Below are 24,178 nucleotides of genomic sequence, written 5' to 3'. Positions count from 1 at the left end.
AGAGCGTAATTAAAAGGCATGGAGCGCAGATAAGGTCCTGATGTGAAATGAACTAATGACCGTGCTCATTATAATATCTGTGCGGCTGCGTTTAATTAAAGCCGACCCCTGCTTTGTTTGCGCGCTGTAATGCGGTTTGTCTAAATGAGGCTGAATAGAAAGCCAGTATAATTCAAGTTTTGGGAGGAGGCGGAGGAGGAGGAGGAAGAGGCGGAGGAGGAGGCGGAGGAGGAGGAGGAGGGTGATAGTGGTGCTGGTGCTGGTGGGGTTTACTATACTATTGTCCGCCCCTTAATCCGGTTGGCTCAGAGACTGCCCGCAGGCCAATTTGTAAGTGGTTTGCGGAGCTGCCAATCAAAGCAGACATCGTCTCCTCAGGCTGTGGCTACGAAACATCTCAGTTGCTGGATCCTCCTGTACATGGACCATCACGGCCGCCTGCTCACACACACACGCACGCACGCACGCATGTAACGCATCGGTGAAGCCTTGGACGTGCGCGCTGGACAAAATACGCATGTAAATATTTTATCTTTGCATGTCAGGAGGGGAGGACCTAGTCGCCGGGTCCGCGGCTGATTGTCTTTTCTTATCGTTCCCCCCACCTATGTCACTCTAATTAATCGGAGGCATGTGGAATCGCACCAGGATTAGGAATTGCTTCTCAATAGTGTGTCTGCTATTGACGTTATGGCCCAAGGTAAGAAGGCTCCTGTTTTTTTTTTTTTTTGTGTTTTTTTTTGTAATTTTATCTAACGATATATTTTACTCCACATCATTGAAATGAAATGTTTAAAAATGACCATCGTTGGATAAAAGTTGGTGGGCGTGGGCAGATATATTTAAGCTCGTCTTGTTCCGTATTAATCGATAATTCAATTACGCAGCCGTCAGTTTGTGCAGCATGTGATTGTGTTACCATGACAAGTCGAAGCGTTTGATACAAGCTCCTCTCCATTTTGGTTAAATGCTGACTCCCCATGCGTTTCTCTTTAGGAGAATCAGGCCTGAACCAAACAACTTGGAAGTTACACTGCATCAATTGACTGCTTCAGCGGTTAATTTGCTGAGAGTAACCTGATGTCTTAAAAAAAAAACCATACATTGCAAAACTGTGGCTCTGTTCACGTGCTTCATTCATAGTGCAACACATTATTTTGGGACATCCACCCAGCACCAATCAGTAAAGGCTTTTAATACGGATCATAATTAAGAGGAAAACACAGTTTTGGCCACTTGCCCACGTTTACGCACCAAATTAAAACTGCGTAAATCGGGCTGTTTACGCGCGACCGTGCGTAATTTTGGGGTCTTTCTGAACGTGTTGTCTCCAGGTGGCCCAGTCGACCGGCTATTTCGAGCTGCAGCTGATCTCCGTGGAGAATGTAAACGGCGAGTCGGCGGACGGGGAGTGCTGCGACGGCTCCCGGAGCTCCGCGGACCTGCGCTGCACTCGAGACGAGTGCGACACTTACTTCAAAGTGTGCCTGAAGGAGTACCAGACGGTCACCACCACCGGCCAGTGCACGTTTGGAGCTGGATCTACGCAAGTTCTGGGTGGAAATACGTTTTCTTTTAGGGGCGTCAAAAACAACCCCAATAAAATCGACGATGCTGGGAAGATTTTGATCCCCTTCCAGTTTGCGTGGCCGGTGAGTGCCGTTTCTTCCTCCTGTTAGGACCTGGACACTGTTTGTTGATCCGATGTTTGACCACTTCAGCTGTCAGTCTCTGGACTATGCACCACATAAAAGCATGTATGAATGATAAATTCACTCTGTCCTTCCGCACATATGCAGCAGTGTTAACTGCATCAAAACCCGTGCTTTCAAAATGAAGCTAGTGCTCTTTTATTCCCCTCAGAGTGAAACTGCAGCCTACATTGTTACATTTCTGCAGTAACCTGCAGCTCAGTTTCCAGACTTAAATCCTGGAACCTTGTCCTGGAGCACAAACAAATAGCAGCTCTCCTTCAAATAGCCGATTTATTTCACTGTATACAAACTAAAACATCAACTTTTCATTGATGTTTCCATGTAGGGTCACCTCAGTAAATTCTGAAACAATCAAAGCCATTGCAGACTTACTTTCTTACCAGCAACTTATAATTTAAATGCTTATTTGTGGTTCAGACTGCACTTCTGTGGAGTAATTCAGCTACAGCCTGATCTAAATGAAGTATGATTTCAGAGATTTTTAAGTGCATGATATGAGTTCAACATGTGATAGTATTATGTGCGATGTATTGCGATTGTGATGTGACTCGCTATAAATACACAAAGACTTCATTCAGTACAGGATCTTATATCCTTTGAGCTTTTGGATTTGTTCTTTGACACAACAGTGGTCTTTCTCCTGTTGGACCCAATTTTAACTTGAACTGTGCCAGATATTTCTTTAAGTGAAATTCATGCAGTTCCGTCAGTTCTTTGCTATACGTCTGTGGTCGTATGATGTTATCACTGTGACTATAAATGTGCAGACTTGTATTGCTAATGATTAAGGGAAGGTTTTGGGTCACATGCCTCTCTGCAGAAGCGACGGACCTTGTTAAATGGGGGTGCTCGGCAGCGGCATCCTGTCCGTATGAGAATTGAAACGACATCAGGGCTAAGCGGTTGCATGCTTCATGAGTATCCAGTTACAGCTACAGTGTTTCGCAGTGTCATCTGGGTCATCTTTTCGACTTGCCCTGATATATGAGGATTGGCTTTGTTCCAGTGGACTAGTTTGCACCTGCCAAAACCATGATGGGTAGATCAGACTGCCGATATGCTTTGAAATGTAGATCCTGAGGGGGAAACTGCTATTTCTCGCATTTGAAAATGCCTTTTGTTTTTCCTTCTTATTTTGTTGACTCATGAAGGTGTCCAAGGCAAAAGGACTAGTACTTATTCAGGGTGGCGATGTTTGAAAGACATTTGCTTTATGGAAGCTGTAACCTAAGACCCTAAAACGTAAGACTCCATGGGGTCTTAAATTTAATGTGAAGTGATGGAAAAACCAACAAGCTTTCACAGGTGTGAGGTACAGCCTGACTGGGAGTGTTGTATTGTTGAGAAATAGGTGCCATGATGCCCCGAGTTTGTAATATGTGTTGGGTTGAAGTGAACGGTGCCTCTGGGCGGTGGTTTTCTGTGCACTGCTGGTTGGTTTTGACACCTCTCACTTTGCTCCCCCCCCCTCCTGCTGCGCAGGGCCAGGGGGCCCCTGCGAGCCCCTGCGAGCCCCTCTAGGGCAATTAGGCTCATCTGACTGCAGATGAGCGAGTGCTGATACGGTCGGCACGCGGATGAGTCAAGCAACCAAGTTTCAACGAATATAACAGAAATCCTAAGCACCTGTAATGGAGAACTCACTTTAGGTAACATCTTCTTGCGCCTGCTGTTTCGGGTTTCGGACTACTTTTGAGAAATGTTCTGGCAACAAATTTTGAAGCTTGGCTCTTGGGTTTATTGTCAGTTTGTTTCTAGGCCCTTACCAACTACTGAATATTGGTTAAACCATAAAATGTGCATCATGCTTTCAGCTACATCAGGCATGAGCAGCAAATGGGCAGAAAAATCAATTTCAGTCAATACGTCCTATCTTTTTTTTGTATTTGAAATCAGATATGAATGTAAATTCACTGTTAAATTAGACAAAGCAGGACCCCTGGTGGCACCTAGTTGGATTATAACTCATGGGAATGGACATGATGTCTCAAATGTTCTATTGATGAGTTAATTAATACCAACACCGTCAAGAAGTGTGGCTTCCTCTGTATATGTAGTTTGTATCTCAAAGCCCAGTTTTGGAGAAATTCATTGCAAATTAGTATAGACTGGGAATGATGTGGTGTGCTCTGTACAACACAATTGAGATGATGAATGAATAGTCTAATTGTAAATATGTTTCTTTTTTTCTTTGTTGCATTCAGTGATTATCAGATATTTAGAGATGGTCCATACTGATTATAAACTGAACAGAAAAAGGTTTGATTTAAGCTTCTATTTAAAGTGCCAACAGATTTGGTCACTTTAAGACAAAGTTTAACATACAGAGTGCAGCTGTTAATTTAAAGGTGTGATTTACACCTATTTCTCGACCTCTTTAAGTATATGAACCACCAGTGTTTGACAGACGGCTCGAGGCAGAGGTGAAGAGGGACATTCTGGCACGTTGTCCCACTGTCAAGTGGCCCAGCTGATAACGGTGCACTATTCCAGTGCCAGATGTCACAACAAGCCTGCGGGGTCACTGGCTGTGGCGAGCTTGCTTTCCTCGCTGCCGAAACAAAGATGCACTATACGATTGGCTGTGTCATCTAGCCATTTTCGCGACCCTATGTAAAGCAGCGAGGGCGAAACTCTGCTGTCATCTCCAGTCTGACATCAGGAATTTTTTAATTTTTTTTAAAAAAGAACCCATGCGGGAGCTGTTGGATCTCTGTGAAAGCATGGACAGTGAACGTACATGGTTGGTTGAGTGAAAAGCCTGTAATGGAATCAACATGTACTGTTAGGTTGGCATCATTTTGATATGCATGTCTTCGCTGTGCAAGTGCGTACAAGTTACTCAGGTTGCAGAGATGAGCTGCTCCTGAAGCACACACCGTGATATTTCTTTTTCTTTATAGTGAACCATCTTTAACGTTCAGATTGAAAATTATGATTTTCCTATTCACCTTTGAAATCCGAGTTATGAAAATCCCAGTTTATTCTTTTGATTTTCTGAACTGACCCTGAAACTGTTTTCATACGAGCCATTTTTCACGCCCCGGCAGCGCAGTGAGACTCACGATGAAATTCTGCCTTTCTGGGAAGGGCTGCCTTTTTCTGTGAAGGAGCCGAGCTTCTTCTCCTTTCGTTCCTCTCGTCACCACGCCACTGTGATGCAGTTGATATTAGCTGATTTTTTTTTTTACTCGGATTGCACGCCGCTTCTCTACTCTTTGGAAATCTACCAGCGATTGTGTCTTGGTTTGTTTTGCCAGTAAAGAAACAGACGACTGATGCTGCTGCCACCCCTGAGCTCAGCCTACACTCTCTTCACATTTCGAGATTTACAGTATAATATTCCCTGCTGCTGCTGCCTCTTTTCTCATGGGCTTGCAGCCTTTTATTAAAGCATTGCTCATATTAGAATCCAAACTGCTGAAGCAGGAGTTTATATTTTACAGAAACGGGAGAATCACAAAGGCATTTAAAAGATTAATGAAACACATTTTTTTTTTCATGCAAAATGTTGACTGATTTGCTTGTTTTCACTGAGTTTACTGTTGTAGTTCAATGTATTTGCTAAGATGCCCCACACGCACTGAATTTGAAGTTGACTGAAACTACTATATTTATATAATTCCTACATAAATGGACCTTTCAAATAAACCATTTTTAGTATCAAGAAGAAATATCTGAGCCACTGACATGAGTGTGGCATCTGTTCTCTTAAACGAAAGCGAGCGTGCTTCCCCTCATGTTCTAATGTAATTGATGAGACATTAGGTGAGTAGACTGAGGTGGGCTCTGAAGAATGGGCGTCAATCACTAACCCGGTTCAGTGGGCAGCTGACCAAGTCGAGGCCTCGTCTGGCCGGCCTGATTGAGTTTCCATTTTGTTGGCCCATGCTGCGTGTGCACTTCAGGAGAGAGGGAGAGAGAGAGAGAGACACGCATCTTACTTCCATTTGATCACTAATGAAATTGCCGGTGGAATTTCTCTGCCTCTCTTTCTGTGTCCGTTCCCGTCCCCGCCCTCCAGCTACAGCATTCGGATGTCCGTTTGATGTAAGCCGGTCTGTAACTGTATCGGCCCTTCTTTCTCACTCTGCTGGTAACTGGATGCATGCAGTTCCTCTTACAGCCACCATGCTCATCAAGTAACCTAATTGCTGCGAGGCTGAATTGGGGCAATTGTTGGTTGTTTTTTTTTTAATTCTTTTTTTTTTGGACAGTCATGATAAGAGTATTTACAAGAGAAGGAGCCGTTTAAACACACAGCCTCTGGTGTGTAACTCATCAAGGAATACAGTGTGTGCGGCAGGCGGCTCGGTTTGGTCTGCTGATCATGCTCTCCCTCGGCGTGCAGTTTGTCTCACGTGGCTGATCATCTCGGCAGTGAGAAGCATTGCAGCTCTCATTCGCATTCAGAAGACATCAATCTGCACAGACCTGCTGAAGATCGTTTTTCCTGCAGCAAACTCCTTAAAATATTTCAATGGTTTCAGCTTGTTATCCGGTTTATAGTATGGTTTAGTTACACACATGCATGTACAGTTACTTTTAATGCCTATGGCATTGTTCTGCAAGTTCGACAGTTCAGATGTAGCGAGACGGCTCAGATCTCACTGACGCGTTATCAAAATTACACATTTGTGCGCACAATGGATCGAAATGCCAATGATTCCTGAAGGGGAGAGGCCAAATGTACGTGATGCTGCTTGTGTGAGGAATTAAAAGGGAAAAAAAGGGAGGCGTGTGTGGAAGAAGTTCTAACTTGGCTGTTTTGCTTAGATCTGGCCAGTTGGAGCAGGAAGAGGGTGATAATCTTGGATGTGGAGGCTGCATTTGGCAACAAACGGGGATGTTCCTGTCGACTGAACAAAACTTTTAAGACTAGTTTAAAGAAAAGGAAAATACTGAGAAATCAAGATTTGGCACATTTGTATAGTTAGCAGTGTGTATTATATCCTGTTTGAGTCTTTCATCGGTCTACAAAAACGACCTGGAATTTTCAATGCAGTTTAAGGATGAGGCACTGTATGCATTATTTCATGGATTCGCATTACCTTTCCGCGTGTTGACTTCCTGACACCTTCACTTTCACATAAGTTATATGGCATCAAATCTCGTAATGAAACTCAATGTTTTCTTGTGCCAACATGTAGGATAAGAGTTGAAACTATTTGCAAGTTATCGTCAGGACGAAGAAATTAAAAGAACTCTACAACTACATTATTTTCCAGCTCTTTTAGCCCACAATTATCCTTCTTGCTCGCAGTCTGAACTTGTTCCGCTGTTCCGTTTCCAATTTTTTTGGTCTGCTCATCACAGCTGCTGTGGCTTGGTGCACTTTATTATACAAATGCCTGCATTGAAGTAGTTGTATACTGTTCCAATAGCGTGATCATGTTCCTAACACAGCCTACATGCAACCTTGTTTTCATTTTCTGAACGAACATTTTGACAAACCGTGCTGGTTTAGTGAGATTCTCTTTGATTTACAACATGTTGGTTTAAAGTCGGACTGATGACTGGCCGAACTGTTGCTCCGACCTAAAGCTGGCGGCCACATGACCGCCATTAAGCTGTGCCTTGCTCATGAATGAAACACTAACTGACTAATATTTCTGGTGCCACTAATTAAAGGGGGGACTGTTGAACTGCTTGGCCAACCAATCGCACACATCCTCACGATTATAGTTTGTGGAGTATGTGGACTTTGTTTCATAACTTTATTCCCAGCCGGTGGTTTAGGTATTCTTAGTTCATGTGTTTAAATGAAATTCTTGTGTTTGACTGAACCATAATTAGTTCAAGTTTGATTACAGAATTGTGAAATACAGTCCATTTCATTTCCAACACTAAAAACCAGGATATTTGTGATTTGGTACAGCACTTTACCCAACTATTTATCAATGATGGAAGCTGGGAGATTGATATAACTTCATATAATTAAACATTTTCACAATAGGGTCTCATTGGAATCTTTGTTTTTTAACAATAGTTTTGGGATGAGCAGCAATAGACCTTCCTCCTGCTGCTGCGTAGTAGTAGTAGTTTAAATGACATTTGTAGATGTATACACCTTTATGGGGCTGAATTAAAGTTTTGAAATATTCATAATGAATGCATATCAAGTCGACTCTTTTTCTGTTACTTGTTTCTGGTTGTCTTCCACGCCAGCCTTTCAGTTTTTGCCGATGAGAAAACAAGAACGCAGCTTCACGCGGGAGGAAATGAATCAGGACCAGGAAATATGCAGATAGAACATAGTGCTTCCTAATCTAAGGAAAGAAACAGGATGTAGATTTAATAAGTGGCTCATTTATGCACTTTGGTTCATGTGCTATATATATATATATGTATAGTCTGGATGCACACACACTAACAGAGCCAAAGGCTAATGCAAGCTGCTCTGTTTAGCCACACCTGATACTGAGCTTGTCAGATCTGTTGCTAGGAGACGGCTGCATAGGCCTCTAGTAAACAATTATCCTCCCTCGCAGCGACTCCCTCCCCCATCCGTCCCCTGGCTCGTCCCAGGGCTGCTGCGTAGAAAAGCCACTCGCACGAGTCTCACCTGTGATTCAGCTCCGCTCCGTATTGATTATGCAATTAGCCAGTCAGCCTGAACTCCCCAAGGTGAAACGGCAGCCGTTTCTAGGAGCTCTCCTCCTGTCGGAGCGGCGCTGGGTGTCTGATGTGGGATTTCAAGGTTGCCGTCTGCACTTCGGTCTGGACGCTCTTCAGACTTTATTGTGCACAAACCTGTTTCTGCCGATAAATTTGAGATATAGTGTGCGCACCCGATTTTAATGACATTGCCATGACGATATGCTCAGTTTATCACAGATCAGTCTTTTGTTGTGCACACTGTGTCCATGCACTCTTTTAAACATGAGAGAAAAGTGCGACCAACGCATTTTAATTGAATGCCTATACTGGCAAATCATAAAGTTAGAAAATCACGTCTCGCATGTTAACCTAATATTGTCCAGCCCACATTTAAAAAATCTCCAAAGCAAACTGCTTATCAATAGTTTCTTCTTTTTTTTTTTTAGGAGGATTTCTTGACAAATTCATCATAGTTTTGTTCCTGATGGACGTGAATGTGATAGTTAATCTTTTTTTTTTTCTTCTTCATCAAGTTTCTTGCCTTCCAGCAACTTTTTCTAGACAAACACATCTCCAGGATCATGTATCAAAGCTTCAGGAAATACTTTTATCCTTTCTTTCAGTTTTGTGACAAACATCCATCATATCAAGATGTTATTGGTAATAGATTATATATAATTCCTTCGGTCAATATTTCTTCCTTTTTTCCACGTTTATCACTTGGTAAGATCTTTTAAAAGCAGTACGGCGGCGTTTAGATGGCCATGACCTTCAGTTATATCAGCCATCTTAATAGAGATGTTTAACTCCCTGGTTCATGTCACTGAGGCCGTCACCTGTCCGTAAATGTTAAACACAATAATCAAGACCTTTCGACTGGAATATTGACCCACGCCGCAGCTTTAGCTGAAATAAATGATACACTTTAGTATTGTTGAACGATGCACATGTGTGAGAAAGGACACGTCGCTCTGCAGTCTGAGAAAAGCGCTCGGAAGAAAGAGTCGACCGTTCAGCACATAAGAGGGCGTTTGCAGTAAATTGTGGTTATTGATGGAAGGAAAAGCTTACCTTGAAGTTTATGTCTTTCCTTTATCTACTCACAACAGCCTCATCTTGTAGTACACACTATTCATTTGAGTAGAAAAAAACACTTGGCTTCATCACTAAATTACAGATTCCACAACGGTCTCAATCTCAACATCACACCTAGTTTGCCTTTTTATTATTTTGTAGTTTCATTACTTTCAAAAAATTTTAGGTCTTGGGTTCTGAATTTGATGAATAAAATACCTTTCCAGTTATGTTTACTGTACAAACCATGCTGCTTTATTATGCGATCTTCCCTCTAATGAGATTATTTATAATCTGACACTGGTAACGACCTTTTAATATGAGCTCTGATTTATGCACCGAGTTTATTGCTCAAAATGTCTGCCACTAAAGTACAATTTTTCATTAACTTTACAACCGTTTTGCAAAAACTCCATAAATCTCGAAAGCAGACGGAGAGCTTCAAGGTGAAATTTGAAGTGCAGATTCTGTTCAAACGACACACTTTGCTCTCGATCGCGTCGTCGTCTTCTCTGCTCGTTTGAATCAAGAGAACCGTCGTGCCTTTTTAAACTCTCGCTCTGGTTTCTTCCCAGAAGACGCTGCACATTCTTGTGTCTTGTGAGTTTCTGTCCGTCGTCACAAGTCTTAACAAATGCCCGCGTTGTTGTGTTTTTCATCAACAAAGATACAGTGTGGCGTCGACTGTGTGTGATCTGGACGGCAGCCCTGTGGAAGCCCGACTCTGCCGTTGCCATCTGACTCTGACTACTTTCCTAATATCACACAGATTTGTGCTGATGGCGGGGAGGAAGGAGCAGGGATTTCCTCTGAGGAGACTTTGTTTGGTTCATTCTGGAATTTCACACAAGGAACAGCATGTACAAGTGGGAAATAACAGCTTCTCCATAATTATTTAAAGGATGTCTTCATACGTGCTGCCTCGGGGAGAGAATAAGGCTTTATCCCATTTGAACAATAATTTATCAAATTGACAGGTTTGCTTGAAGACGGGTCTCATTAAATTCTTGGGGGGCTGGATGAGGTTGATTGAGGTTGGAGGGCGACATGGCGTGTAGATTTTTGATTTTTGATTTTTGACATTATTTTTTCGCATCTTGTGGAGCTGCAGGTCGTGTTATCAAAATTGCCATTTTTAGTCTCTGCTCAAACATGCCAGGGTCCTCCCTTAATAAAATAACCAATCCTGCATATCTGCACTGTGCATCAACGTTTTATTAGAGCTGTTTGATATTTAAAGATCGGTATTGGTGAGATGACATGAAAAACATTGTGAATTTTTTAGTGGCTCTAGATGAACTGACTTGGGGTTCAGCCTGTTAGCCTTCCAGTTAAAGTTTGCCGAACGCAGCATGAACTTGCGATACTTTAAATTGGATTATGTATTTGTTCAAATTAAAATAATTTGAGTATCAACCTTGCAGTCACATTAAGAGACATTCCTTCACTCTCAGTCCATCCACGCTCAAGCAGTTGTGCAATCGGTAGTTGAAGGTTGTCGAATTGATAAAAGTATCATTACATCCATTTTAATGCCGTTTCGTGAAGCTAAAACTCCTTCAGCGGTTCCCTCTTGTATTGGAAGAAGTCAGAAGTGTCTTTGTGTTTTTAACATTCTGTTGTGACAGTCAGGCTGATGAACGAGTGAAAATGCTGCTTGTGGGAGTTAAAACCTGAGTCCATCACAACACAACAGTCATAACAAGGATCTGATTTTAAATGTTCTGTTCTGAGAGACATCCTGGAGCCCAAATAGGCATGAAAACAAACTCATTGTTCTCGTTGAGGTCAGTCTCAATCACACCGTGTCTTTAGGATTTTTTTATTTATATTTTTGGAATGTGTAAACCCCGATTTAAATCTTTTATGAGCTTTTTTTTTTTTCTCCCCTTATATCATGATCACCTTTTCTATAAATATGGTGTGCCTTGGGCAACTCACAACTCTGCACCTGATTTATCCAAAGTGCAAGATTCCATTGTTATTCCATGAAATTAAAGACTCAAGTAGTTTATGTTGGACTGGCATTCTTGAAGGATTTCGAGTGGAGTCTTGAGACCTGCGTGAGTCCTGAGGTCGTGACGTTTCAGGTATCCCTGTGGGTGTTTTCAGAACTGTGTTTAAGAAGCGAGTCTCAGTGGCCTCTTGTGGGTTTGAACTCGTGGGATGTGTGAGGAAAGTCACCCTTTTGTTAATGTCTGAGCTATTTAGGTCGCAATCAAACTGTTTTTAGTTTCGTTTTTTTTTTATTTTGTAATGGTGCACAAAAGGTAATTTATCTCATCCATCATGTGATTTGTTGCAAACACATGAGTTGCATTTGTTTTTCCATAGTTATGTTGTTTTGATTGTGACAACTTCTGCTTTGATTAATGAACTGTAAACATGTTGGAACTTGTGTTGTCGTCGGAATAAAGCAAAAAAAAAAAGTAGATTGCTTAGAAAAACATTTGTCAGTGACAAAGTATTTAACGTCAGCCCTTTTATTTTTAATGTTGGACTAATAGATCAGAATAGAAAACTTATGGGACATTTTTATTCATTAAAACCAAAGATGAGACATGACGTTAAAATATCCCACTACATTGCATCACTACTAAATACACTCCGACTATTTCTGCGGATTTTTGACGTCTTTTGTCTTCTGCCCACGTGTGACTGTTTCTGTTTTGCTTCTACAACTCAGTTGTTTTTATTTCCCTGACATAGATTTAAATGAACGTAATAAGTCCGATAAACTGGAATACGTGATAATAGTCTTATTACTACCATTATCTGATGAAGCATCTCTGATAACTCCAAACATCAAATAACAATCTGATTTTTATGGTGCATTTAAATGGCCTCAACAGAGATCCGAAAGAAGTACACTGAAAAAGGTTTACTGTTATCTGGCAGATGTGGCTTGTGACTCAAAGGATTGCTGTCGGATTGTTGCGTTTGAAAATATTTGAGAAGCATTGTTGAAGATTATGGGTTTCTATTTTCATCAATTCAATAGACGGTTGAATGAGGTGCTGGTGTCTATACTGTCTCGCTGGTAAAGCTGTGCATACCGAGGAGTGATGCTTCTTCAATATACAAGGTGCTGCTTGAATGAAAATACAAAGTACCAAGTAAAATCATATTAAGAACAATATTAGTGATTAAAAATATTGGAAAAACAAGGAAACAAATACTAAATAAGTTATATAATATTATATGGAAGTGAAGAGTCGGCTCACAGCCAGACACCATTAGATTTGTAGTGTTGCAGTTATGCTTTGACCCACAGGTGTTACACTGCATTACTTTGAAATAAGTAGAGATATAATAAGTTAAAAGTTGTTCTTTTAACTGGCTCTAAGAATGGACTCCAAGTTTTCCAGAATTTGGAGGTGGTGCTATGTAAATGGTCTAAGTCCTTCCAACTTGAGGAGGTTGTACCTGGTGTCGCGCTCTGCATTAAAGCAGGTGCTCCCGCACACTGCGTGTGTTCGAGGGGCTCGCTGTATCCCCCGGCCTGCTCCGACAGAAGTAATGTGCAGGTGCTGGACGCTCCTTGTGGGGGTAATTAAAGCATGTCATTACATGGACGGTTAAATTGTCACTGTATTGTTGAACCTGTTTGAAATGATAATGCCTCTCTGCTGGAGGCGGCGCTCGGTCGCTCTGGTTTCGGAGGCATATTTTCTGCCTCTGTAGCTCTCACACCTTTGCAGGTGTATTAAAGGAAGTCATTAACGTTTAGCCATTGGTAGGGGTTAATTACGCACGAACCCATTTGTTAGAAATCCTTTTCAACTTTTGTGTTAAATGCGTCCTGACACATTATCTCCATTAGTTTTGTTTGAGAATGTTTTCCAGCTCGTATTGTCAGATGTGGGGCAGCTATGATTTGACACAAGAGCCACATGTGCGTGACTGACTGAATGAACTCCTTATGATCCATTATGGTTTACCTTTTCTTTATACTTTTCCTCTTTCCAAAGCCCGGAATTTAAAACCATGCTCCCATTCTGGTATTGTGTCTCTCATTCATCTTCAAGCACATTTCCGTCGGTATTCGAGTAATTGTAATCTCATGCATGTCTCTTCAGTGACCTGCCTGAGGTAGGCCTGTGAACTCGGTTACCCTTTCTATGTAAATGCGAATGTGTTGTTTGTTTTTTACGTGTTGTGTATTCCTGGATCATGCTGCTCAATTAGCGCTGGGAGGGGAGGGGTTTGTTGTATTGGAAGTGAATGGGTAATGACCCTGTTGGCATAGTAGCAACATGCTCAATGGGCCGTGTGCATGTATTGTGAGTGCGTGTGTGTCTGTGTGTGTGTGTGTGTGTGTGTGTGTGCACAGCCGGTGTACACCGGTCGGCCAAATGCCTTGCTTTCAGTGTGACATTTCTCGGCACATGACTCTGGCAGCAATCTGCATACAGAACTTGCAGCTCTCCACCCAGAGAGATGTAACCACTCTGGTTTTCCGAACACACGTGGTTGTGACAGAGGAACTGATGTCAGAATTGTCAGCTCGTGTTAAATGAAGCCAGGATGGCGTCCCTGTTCTGCAAGTGTCGTCTTTAATGTTCAAGGTATAAGGATTGCAGCTCTGAGGTTATCTTTTGTAAAATGTTGTTGTTTTTGGAGTCCTTCAATGACTTCTTTCCTTAAATGAATGATTTCAGCTGCATTTAGATGCCAGTTTACTTTTGGATTGCTTATTCTTCAAAAAAAAAATTTTTTCGTCAAATAATCTTCCAGCTCTCAAATCTTGAAATCCAAGCAGTATTGTTTATTTTCAATGTTCAGATGCTGAACCTGACCTCAAATGCACTCATTGACCTGTAATCCCCAGAGTGTTTATTGTATATAGGAATAGTAGCAACATGCTACGGTTCACATGTCATTTTCTATGCGTTTTGGAACTTTTGGATATTTCTGCCTTGAATAGGCAAATGTTCACTGTGGATGTCAGAAAGAGTCAAAAACCATCCAACTTCTCAGCCTGCCAACATCTCACCGCCACATATGCAAGGATTTTGCCACCGGAGGTCTTTGATCCCTGCTTCTGAACAGATTGAGGAGCGAGACCCAGCAAGATTTACATTTGAGTTCCCGCTCTTGACAGAAGTGGAGCTGTTTCAGCTTATGAATGCTTTTTTTTTTTTTCCCCCTTTTATATTTTCCCCCTTGAGAAACTTCTACCCTCAACCCCCAGATCTTAACTTGCTCCTTTCCCTTTTGAAATCTTTGCGGTTGTGCTCTTAGCTGTCTAGACTGTGACACGTGGCTGTTTAGGTGTGGAGAGCGTCAACGATAGTCTGCATCAACCTTCTTCACAGTTGTAATACAAGTATTTTTTATATTCTGTCGACGGCTATTCTCAGTGCTGCTCTTAAAGCTGATTGTGCTCCATCGTTGTGAATTCGGTTTTCCAACAATTCTTCCAAAGTAAAATGTTAGAGGAAGGCCCATAAGGGGCATAACAAGATCCTTCCTACTTCAGCGTCTGCTGGAATAGTGTAAACTCAGCCCAAGTAAAACCAAAAGCTGGGATTGACATCGCAGATTAATCAAGATTACATGCAGCGATTACTGGCCACAGGGTGAATCGTGATGACCTGACGTCCCATCAGAAGGCAATAAATCAGGAGTTGTCAGTGGAAGATCCCTGCGGAGGAGTGGGGGAACGTGGAGGTGGATGTTCGGGTCACCTCTAGATGACATGGGAAACAGAAATAACTCAAGGTCACACACACACTTACACACTGACACACTTTTTTTTTTTTTTTTTTTTTTTTAAATAGATTTTAGCCGGAGAATTCTATAGGTACTGCATGGAACCTAGAAAACCAGCTTGTATGAAAGATCTTCAAAGCTCAGTCAGCTTCTGGTTTCCCTAAGAGGCAGAAATAAGTCAATGAAAGCTTAATTCTACAATGGAGACACACCCCTTCAGTGATACTGAATCGTTGGCAGACTGGGATCTTGCATGGGATTACACACCAGGCCTGGATCTCACATTCTTCGTATTCTTCAAATGCAAACATGCACATCACACCACATGCAGAGGGCTGACCCCTCTTTTGAAAGAGAAGCGTGCAGATCCCATGCTTAGTGACCCCAACCTGCCCTGGCTTCCACTTCCCACTACCTCCTCTCTCTGTTCCCTCAGCCTTTTTCTAATTCAACGGCCACTTTCCTCTTACCCATCCACCCTCTCATCTGGCGTGGGAACCTTCACCTGTGGCTCTCCCCATACATCTACCACAGCCACCAGGACCTCTCCTGCCTTCATAAGTGTTGCCACTTGTGATGGATGATTTAGAGGGCAACGGGGATTCAGACCATTTCTACACCACATGTTGCAAGGACGACATTTGTCTCATTACTCGAGGCAGGAACACATTTACTGGGTACATGACACAGAAACATGCTTTTTCACCATGCCCCCCTTCTTGACTTGAAAACTAGGATTTCTCTGAGTAAATCCTCTAATCCAGTAGGGTAAGGGCTGGGCTGGGTTTTGGAGATTTGACTGACAGAGGATTCTTCATAGTCTCGGATTTCACGCCGCCAAACATGACTGACGTACGTTTTGAGTTGCGAAAGAGGGAACGTTAATGAAATTAGGATAAGCGCACAGTTGGGCATGAGATCAGGACCCAACCTCAGGCAGCTTGTTTTGACTTTGCCCATAAGACTGTCCTGCTCGGGCTCAGTGGCACACATGCTGACACTAATTGTCCCCGTGCTGACTGTGTCTTCATGGACAATGGTTTTGATTGGAATGGGGGTGAGTTACGGTGTTGGGACAAGGGTCTTTGTTCACTAGCCTTTCCCCCCGTCCCTCCCCCACTCTTCCCCTTTATCCCCCTGCCCATCCATCTATCTTGTTCCAACCATTTGAGCAGCTGTCACTTAATCCAGCTAATCAGACTGGGATGGTCTGTGGGAAACCAGACTAGTCCGAGGCTTTGCTCATCAACATACACTGACTCGGGGGACTATTTACCCCAACGTTTACAACATGCAGGCACGCGGGCAAGACTGGATTTGATGTAAACCCCTGAAAGGCACAGGTCACTATATGGCCACCTGTTCGTTCCCTGATCTTTGCTTCTTCCCAATGATGAGGTTTGACTATTGCATAATGTCGCGAGTTGGACAGGCTTCATTTCAAAGATCTCTAGTAATTCATGCATGCATTGCCACTCCCGGTTCCCCTGTGTGCATTGGCATACGTGCACACCCACCCACATGCTCAGACTGGGGCAGCCAGCCCACCCTTTTGTGGTGGGGGGAGGGGGGATGGGTGGAAAGGTCAGAAGCCGAGCTACATGTCGTGGGATGATCCACGTTCATGTCAAATAATCCATCTTTGTGGCTGCATCTGTTGTGCGTCTGCAGTTGGATTGGTTGGCAGAGCTTCCGGCAACAATCCCCCCAATAACTCCCCCTCACATGTCCCCTGACTGCAGCGTTCCGTCTCGTCATGCTGCTTTCGGCTTCGCATCCACCTGAAGGCGCACACGGATGCACTTGTGCCGAAGTTGCCCACTGTCCCGTCATCTTCCATCCCTTCTCCCGTTACCCTCGGTCTTCCACAACAACACTCCCCTCCCCTTCCTCCCACCACCACCCACAGCCAGACAAGCCTACTTAATCCCACAGCCCAGCAGCAACCAGCCTCCCAGCTTGTTGGTCCCCCACATCAACAACACAGACTGACAAAACACACACACACACACACACGTTCTGCAGCCTTCCGCCCTGTGATTTCTGCTCACCGCTTCATTCATGCAATCAACAATTCCCCCAAATACATGTTAATGCTTTTACACCCCCCCCCGGCCCCTCCCCCCGGGCCAAGTTCCCATCAATGACATTACACTAGAGGTCACAGCAGTCACACTGTGACTACTACAACTGTCACTGGTGGTGACGTAATGGGTGCTATTTAGGTCAGCTGGTTGCCTAGCAGTGTGCCCTGCAGCACACCAGCTAGATTACGCCTGTGATGCCTGGTAGGCTTGGGTGTGTTTGTGTGTGGTTTCAAACTCCTGTTAGCTCTACAAAGATGTACATTTTTATATTTGCATTAAAAAGAAACCCTATATTGAGTAAGAAAACGTAATTTTTTTTCTGAAATGATTACTCTTTCAACTTCAATGGCAAAATATTTGTTTCTTGGCAAACAAGTAAAAAAATTTTTTACATCCTTCGCATTTAACTGTAAAATAAACCAGCACATTAATCGCCAAGAAAACCAATGATTTCTGGTCTCACCCCATCAGGCTGAGGCAAAAACCAAAAGTAACTTAAGTGGTTAAATAAGACATTTACATAGAAAAAAAAGAGAGAATAATCAATTGAACATATTGTTTTACCAGAGTAACGCTCGTTCGCTGCTGTACGACTCCAGCGATCCTGAGCGCGTGTAAAGCAAAATTATCCAGTGTGAAACCAGATAATCCCCTTAGCTGCTGCTTTACCTCACTGTCTGACAACCAAGGACAAAGCCACTTCATCTCACCCAGCTAATAATGGCATGTGACCTTCCTGATGGGCATCATAGCTACCGAGGCTTGATTTTTCCTGGAAAAAGACGATGGAAGTTCCGATTCACCTAATTTATGTCATGTGAACTGTTGCTCCTGTGGCATTTCTGACTCATTTAAACAAGTTGGGTTTTTTTTTTTTATTCTTTCAGAAAAAAATTGTTTGAATCCAGTACAAAAGCGGACTCCAACCAGAATATTTTTCCAATAAACCAGATAAGCAAACAGCTATCAGTTACTGCCCATCACTTACTTTTATATTAACAAAATATTTTGGCAGTCTTTATTTTTTTAATGCATTAGTTGGTTAAGAAGTTCAGAATCCCCAAGTTATGGCTTCATCACCTTGAGGTTGCAAAGCAAATTAAATAAATACATATTTTGAATAGAAGAGATTGATTGATTAGCTGAACCAATAGAACTGCTGGTTTGAGTATTTTGTCTTTTACGTCATCATCTAAGCAAAGTGGCTCCTATTCCTGGATACATAACTCTGGTATCAGTACTCGTCTCATCAATGTACATTTGATGCAAGTTCTTTACCGACTTCAAACTGCTGTGTCCCCCAAATGGTGCTCTAACCTTTGAGAGTAAGATCAGATATTGAAGCTAATGTTTAGGTTTGAATTGCAAGCCTAACAATATTTCCAAAATAGCTTTTTTTTTTTTTTTTCACATTTGGTGGGATGTTGTAGATCGCCTTTATTAGTTTGTGGAACAGCCGATTCCCCTCGTCTGTCAAAACATCTGTTGTAATCTCACCCCGTTTTTATTATTCTATTTGAAGCTCCATATTACCCCCCCCCCGAATTGCACTGTGATGATGGTACAAAAACACTAGACCTCTCTTCTTGTACATCAGCCTCATTGAGAAGGCACAGCTGTATAAAATTGGCTCTATAGGGATACTTTCACAGTCAGGCTTGAATTGTATTGCACAAGTTTAAACCTCGCTGGTCCAACTTGAGCACAAAGGCAGACCTTAATTCCACCTTCATCTGTGTGCATCTGCAGCCTTTTCCCCAGCTGACCTCTGCCATCGATTTTTGTATCGGAGCCGAAAAGCCTCGCTAACAAGCCAGCAGGGGCGCGCACATTCAGGTTCACACTGCTGCGCCGCACACTGAGCCAGAGAGAGGCTGCTTCATGCCAGGCATTTTGATGTACTACTCCTCTAGCATCTCTCCTTCTCCTCTTCCAAGCCACACTGCCTCCCTTGGCTTCATCCCACCGTTGTGCTTTGCTGGATGCTGCGCTCTCGTTTCTGAATCATTGGGTTTCACGGGCAGCATAAGTCAAGCGGGCCAAGTTGCAAATGAGACTCTGTAGTAGCAACGGAATCGATTTTTGCATCATTCTATTGTGTGTGTGTGTGTGTGTGTATGTGTGTGATTTGCAGCACTGTGGCCAATATTGGCTTATTTGCTTTGTAATAGTCGCATTTTGTGATTATTGAAGTGAATTCATGCACATTACAGATCCAGATTTACTAATTGATGGGTATATTTCAATTAACAAACTGACAGTGACAACATCATTTGACCAAAGAAATGACTTTTTACCCTCTGTTTAATCAACTTTGTTTAACGGTTATCAGAAAGGGACTTATTGTTCACAGGAAAATAATTGGGAGGAGAACCACGCCACAACATCTGCTGCTTTAACACATTCATGTTGTATTTTGTTTTAATATGTGTGTTTTTCCCCATGAAATTCACTTTAGAGGCAGCATAAGACATGGTTTTCTTCAAGCATGTTAATCATGTTTCATTTGTTGTTGGAAAAAGAAACAGACCTGTTATTTAAATAACTAATTTCTGTATTTTTCTTTGCCTTCAGCGGACGTACACACTGATCGTAGAGGCCTGGGACTGGGATAATGACACACGAAACTGTAAGTCTCATCTTTACACTACAGATGCATGAATGTTGTTTTTTTTTTCACCAATCCTCCATATGTGAAAGCCCACCCAATGAGGCAGTTGGGCAATACTGTCTTTTTCCTGTGTATTTATGGTACAACTTAACAATTTTGTTTTGCGAGTATGAGACAGGACGTCAAAATCACAATGTTTCAGAGCATTTTTGATTGTATGACTTGACACAATATTGTGCATCTTTGTTCTGTTCCAATTCATATAGTACATTTTGAATAGTAATATTTAGGATATTCTTAGTTTTTGCAATAATTGTACAATTGACTGTGAACTTTTCTAGAAATAATATGTTGTAGGATTATTCTCCTGAAAAGACACCTGAAATAGATCCTTGAATTCAAATGTATGCAGCAAATCTTATTTTAGCCCCTTATAGCTATGCTTGATGCTGTTGGTCACACTCGATGTGTTTTAGTTGTGTAATAGTCATATTGTAAACAACTCGACTACCCACACAATTTGGCTTTCTCTGTACAACTTTAAAATCTCATTAGAACTGATAGTATTAACAATTAGACAGTTATCTTTCCACAATTAGTTCACATCCCTCATGGTATAAAATGTGTAGAAAACTTTTAATGCATGTACCTTCAAATAATATATACACAGGTTTCAGCTCAATATCGAGACCATTTCCACTCATTTCCAACCCGCAGTTGCCTAAATTTACAAACAAACCAGAATTTATAGCCATCAAACTGTTTGTTTCACTAACTGACGTCACAGGAATAGTCCTCAATGTTGTGAAACTGACCGTTCATGGTTTTTCCCAGTGCAAATCGAGATCTCACGAGATCCAGTGTGCAAACGGGATCTTATGACACAATGCCTCGGAAAAGTTGGGGAGTTTCCGTGACCTCGAGATGTCAACAAACCCGGGGATGTTCCGCGAAATTTAAATGCTGGAAATACGTGTTTGTATGAGTGTAGAGGCTAATTCCCTTCAGAACGGTATTGAAGATGTACATCCACAACTATGACTGGCTTCTAAATATTTTCATTAGTCCTGTGTGGATTCTGGTTGAGTAACTTTTAAGTATGACTAAAAATTTTTTTTAATATTTTCAACGAGAAAAGTTGTTAAATTATATTTCTTTAAGTGACGCAGCAGGAAAAACGAGGAAAAAACTAACATCAATGTTTATAAAATAAACCCAGTCATAGATTTGTGTGCTTTCATTCGTCACTTTTGGCACATGCAGTTAGGTGACACTTAATTAAGCTATGTTTATTAACTAATACTTCGCATGTAGAATACTTGGTCGTGCCCCGCTCTGTCGGCTGTGGCGGCCACTTCTGGCCAGCTGTATCCTGTTTTCCTTCGGTTATGTCCGCTGGGTGGACTCCTGTGCAGCCCCCATTTTCCCGTCTGAGCAGTGGCTCAGTCTGGGAGGAAGAGGACCCATTGAGGACTGTAATGTCTGCGTATGCGTCGGTACCTTTGATCTGTGGAGACGGTGGCATCCTTCGTCAATCTCTCACTCCTTTCTGTGCATGCAGGAATGTACATGAATTCATTTATCTTGCATCCATAAAGTCCTCGCTTGTTCGATCTGGCGTTTTATTTACGTGAGCTCATTGCATCCTGTTTGGTCCATAACATCAAACACACTTCCACTCGTGAATGCAGACAATGGAGAAGAAATAGATTTTGACATCATCGTAGCTCTTCTGATTAGACTCGCATGCCTTGTGTGGTCCGCTGTTTCTGAAGAAATTGTGTACGTTTGGAGCAATTAGTCCTTTCTGACAGATCTGAGCTTTAAATATGTTGTTAGAGAATCGGTCCAATAGGTTTCCTGCCAGCCACTTGCACTGTACTACCGGCCAAAGTTCTGTAAAGAAGCAAAATAAATTTGTTCCTGCTCCAAGGACGCACGATACAAAGACTTCTTAATGGATTTTTTTCTTTTAAATTTCATGCTCAAGCTCAGGCATGTTTTATTCAACGTTCTATTGAACTCTTATAAACAGCCGAGCGACATCAGCTGACTTTGACCTTAATGTCATGGGTTCAACAAACGCCAACATCTGGAACAAATGCTTCTTTTAAACAGTGAGAAAGATCACAAGAACGCCTGCTTGTAGCAGCTTGTAGGTCACAGTTACGGTTGTCTTTGTTGCCTTTGCCCTGCAGGTGGGTCAGGCGGGTCACTCTAAACACTTTTAACTGTTGAATGTCAGGCATGATGCATTTCATAAATAGAAATCAAAGCTTGTACAAATCAAGATCACAGGATCTGCACTGGCACTGTTGTATTTTTGTGTCTTTGTTCTGTTACTTGGTGCTGTTACCTATTTTTTTTAGAGGAAATGCTGAGTTTCCTTTCTATTAGAAAGAAACTGCTCCACATACATTCCGATAATCAGATTGATCCCTGTACTGTAACCAGTCCCTTCTCTAATCTGGAGATAGTTTTCACATGTGCAGATAGATGGCAGGGAATTACATAATGCAATGTCGGCTCATGGAAAGTGTAAATAAATAGGAAACTCGAGCAGAGAGGTTAAAATTAGACGTCTGCGAGGCCCACACTTCTAACTCCTCTGAAGTCTGTCACCTCCTGTGTTTAGTTTGTTTAAAGCTCTGGGTTGGGGCTGCAATCGAACTACAATTGAACAGCAGTTTGAAAACTGATTTTCGGACCAACTTTGTCTCGTTCATCTTCAAAGTTTAGATGGCAGCACACGTTCCTCCGCAAGCGGTCCTCAGTACTGCAGTAATCATACCTGCCGTTGTTTTAACCTGACTAAACAGACTCGTGAGAATGCATCCTGAACTCTCCTATGACTAGATTCACTGGATTTATTTGGATTTAACGGCTTTGGAGTTACAATGAGTGGTTCTTGACTTTTTAATCTCTGTTATTCATTATTACTGTTACAAATGTGCTACACGTTGGTAAAGCTTATCTGTGATTGGGCGGTTGTAGTGTGGAAGTCCTGGAAACCTCCAGTGACTATTAATGTAACAGAAAGTGGAATGTCTCCGCTTTCTTCTAGTTGGCTATTTTTTTTTTTTTAATTGATGGTTATGGGATGAATACATACTGAATCCTGTGAGCAAAGATGGAATAAGAATAAATGGTTAACTCTCCCATTTCATTTTCATGTGTGGTCACGTTTAAGTGACTGCTGCATGTTTATTATCTTAAGTTCAAAACATTTTCCCCTTAAAGTAAAAACAAAACCCCAACCACCATGCAATGAAGTTTTTCCACTTGGATTTGAGTAAAGCTGAGCTATTGTATAAAAATAACCTTAAGACTGCGTACGGTGTAGGTGCATGACATATTAAGCTGTTTCAATAGATTGGAGGATGGCGGTGCAGCATGAGATCCAGCTTGTCAAAACAGACCAAATAAAATGTTCAGTGCAGGACATTCTTGGTCTGTGAGAAATGAAGATGAGCATAATGTCTGGCCTGACTCAGCACCAAGCTCCTGTCTGGTCCTACGTAAGAGCCCATCAGTGTGTCGGTCTGCCAGTGAGATTCCTCTCCTCCAGCGTCACGTCCTCCAGTACAGCCCCCCCCCCACCCCCCCCCCCCCCCCCCCACCCCCACCCCCCCCCCCCCCCCCCCCCCCCACCCCCACCCTGTCCTCAGGAAAAGCAGCCGGCTGTTTTCCTTGTGTTTATCGAGCAGGAAGCGGAGTGGCCGGAGCGGCCGGGCTCAGTGTTTAGACACTTAGCAGCAGCGGCCGGCTTGGGCCCACAGCCCATTGTTCTCTATCTGGCAACTGCCGGGGGTTATTTCTGTTATTGTTGCTTAATTTTGTCTGACATTGTGTCCGTCCCGAGCAGAGGAAGGCGTGTGTGTGTGTGTCGTGGGTACATGTATGTGTGTGTTCTTGCTTCAGAGTGTCTATGGTGCACTGAACCTAAAGCCACGGAGAAAAGGAAATCGCAGACCTCCCATTTCGACTGAGTTTGTTTGACAGCTTCGATCCCCTTGTGGGATAACACAAATTTGTTTTTCTTTCTGTTTGCTGGTGCTGCTGTAAATCCCATGAGGACAAACCATATTTTTCATATAGAATGTTGGCGTGCTCCATCTAACCCATACTAACGCTTTGATGCTGCACGTGTAAAGTGCACTGGTAATGTCAGCCATCGCCACAAAATGGATAAGTCTGCAGACAATGAATTTCAATGACATACTTAACATGCAGTGGGTACTTTCCACACATGCATCACGCACTGTGATATCAAGGCGCCTGTAGACTGAACGAGAATGTGCTGCTTTCCTTTTGAGACATTACATTACAGCCGAACAGAGAGCCCACCATTGTCTGATTTTTAGTGTTTCATGTAA

At 42.5% G+C, this 24,178-nt stretch overlaps 1 protein-coding gene across 2 annotated transcripts in view; it reads left to right on the top strand.

The window, feature by feature from the left end:
• The first annotated feature begins 400 nt into the window (after positions 1-400).
• The window catches only part of jag2b (jagged canonical Notch ligand 2b), a 48,484-nt gene continuing 24,706 nt past the window's right edge, over positions 401-24,178 (top strand). For both annotated transcript variants that reach the window (XM_080490579.1, XM_080490578.1), the window contains exons 1-3: positions 401-700; positions 1,335-1,652; positions 19,766-19,820. In XM_080490579.1, the coding sequence (XP_080346705.1) occupies positions 632-700; positions 1,335-1,652; positions 19,766-19,820 (442 nt within the window). In that variant the 5' untranslated portion in view covers positions 401-631. The remainder of the gene's footprint in view (positions 701-1,334; positions 1,653-19,765; positions 19,821-24,178) is intronic.

Source organism: Lipophrys pholis (assembly GCF_963383615.2).
Source record: "Lipophrys pholis genome assembly, chromosome: 21".
NCBI classification, from domain to species: Eukaryota; Metazoa; Chordata; class Actinopteri; order Blenniiformes; family Blenniidae; genus Lipophrys; species Lipophrys pholis.
The sequence above is the reverse complement of the archived record's forward strand: the minus strand, read 5'-3'. Positions and strand labels throughout refer to the sequence as shown.